Here is a 1,302-nt window from a genome sequence, read left to right as displayed (position 1 = left end):
TGCACCCCCGACCCCGCGGGCTGGGAACCCCCTCCCCGGGACCCGCGTTCCCGGGACCCCCCTGCGTCCCCCGACCCCACGGTCTGGGGACCTCCCTGTCCGCCCCACCCCGACCCCGCATTTCCGGGACTCCCTTCCTGCGCCCCCCGACCTCGCGGGCTGGGGATCCTCCCAGGCCCCGCGCTCCCGGGACTCCACCCCCCACCCCGCACCCCGCACCCCCCTGCCCCGCCTTTGACCGTCTTCTGCCCGCAGCTCGGCCGCTACTCCGCCCTGTTCCTCGGCGTGGCGTACGGAGCCAAGCGCTACAGTGAGTGACCGCGGGTGGCCGCGCCGCTGTCTTGGCCCAAGGCAGGGGTAGCACTGGGGCTTCTCACAGCCGGGGGGGGGGCTCCCCAGAGCCATTCTTGCCCCAGCGAAGGGCAAGAAAGGGGGCAGGGTTGGGAGGCCCCAGCCCCAGAAACCCGAGCAAGTTTGATCCCTGAGCGGGGCCGCGCAGGTGTGTAGGTTGCTTTGGGATTAGCGCAGGTGGTCAGGACCCAAGGTGCATTCTGATGCTGGGCAACCCCCGGGAGCTGGAAAACGGCTAGCTCTTGTTGAAAATTGGGGTGCCAAGTGGGTGTTGGGGGAGTGCTGCGGTCAGACGTGAGCAGCCTCTGGGGGCCTAGATTGCTGAGCCGAGAAGTGGGGCGAGGTGGTGGGGCATCTGGTGGAGCATCTGGAGTGCTGGCCGGCGGGGCCCTGCAGCTGCCCTCGGGCTTGGGCTCTTGGCTGAGGAGGTCAGGCCTTGGTCCACCTGGAAGGAAAGGAGCGGAGAGCACATGCATCAGGCGTTCACATGCACTAAATTCCTTTTATGCAGCGTGTTGGTGAAGACACTGAAGGTACCTACCCATGTTCGTGCTTTCCTTACACAGGTTACTTGAAACCTCGGGCAGAAGAGGAGCGGAGGGTAGCCGCTGAGGAGAAGCAGCAGCAGGATGAACGGAAACGGATTGAGAGAGAACTGGCAGAAGGTACTGGAGTTAGTGCATCTTGCGGCTTTGTCCTCTGCCCAGACTTGAGGAACATACAGGTGCCGCTTCAGGTGCACCCCACAGTGGGGGCTCGCAGCTGCCTCCTCTCTTCCAGCACTGGCCAGTGGGTCCTCTGCGGCAGGGAGAGATGCAGCAGGGCCGTGGATGTTGGGGGGCACGGGGACACCTTGCCTTGGGCAAGGCCCACCAGGTCCCTAGGCCTTGGAGGCCAGTTGTCTGGGAATGTGCCCCCCTCAGAGGGCGCACAGGACCGGAACCGGGTACG

At 65.6% G+C, this 1,302-nt stretch overlaps 1 protein-coding gene across 1 annotated transcript in view; it reads left to right on the top strand.

The window, feature by feature from the left end:
* The window catches only part of ATP5ME (ATP synthase membrane subunit e), a 5,120-nt gene that overhangs the window by 3,425 nt on the left and 393 nt on the right, over positions 1-1,302 (top strand). The window contains exons 3-4 of the mRNA XM_073891285.1: positions 256-310; positions 918-1,016. Coding sequence (XP_073747386.1) covers positions 256-310; positions 918-1,016 — 154 coding nt within the window. The remainder of the gene's footprint in view (positions 1-255; positions 311-917; positions 1,017-1,302) is intronic.

Source organism: Callorhinus ursinus, unplaced genomic scaffold (genome assembly GCF_003265705.2).
Source record: "Callorhinus ursinus isolate GAN/ISIS: 27379988/994484 unplaced genomic scaffold, GSC_fseal_2.0 scaffold4, whole genome shotgun sequence".
Taxonomy (NCBI): Eukaryota; Metazoa; Chordata; class Mammalia; order Carnivora; family Otariidae; genus Callorhinus; species Callorhinus ursinus.
The sequence above is the reverse complement of the archived record's forward strand: the minus strand, read 5'-3'. Positions and strand labels throughout refer to the sequence as shown.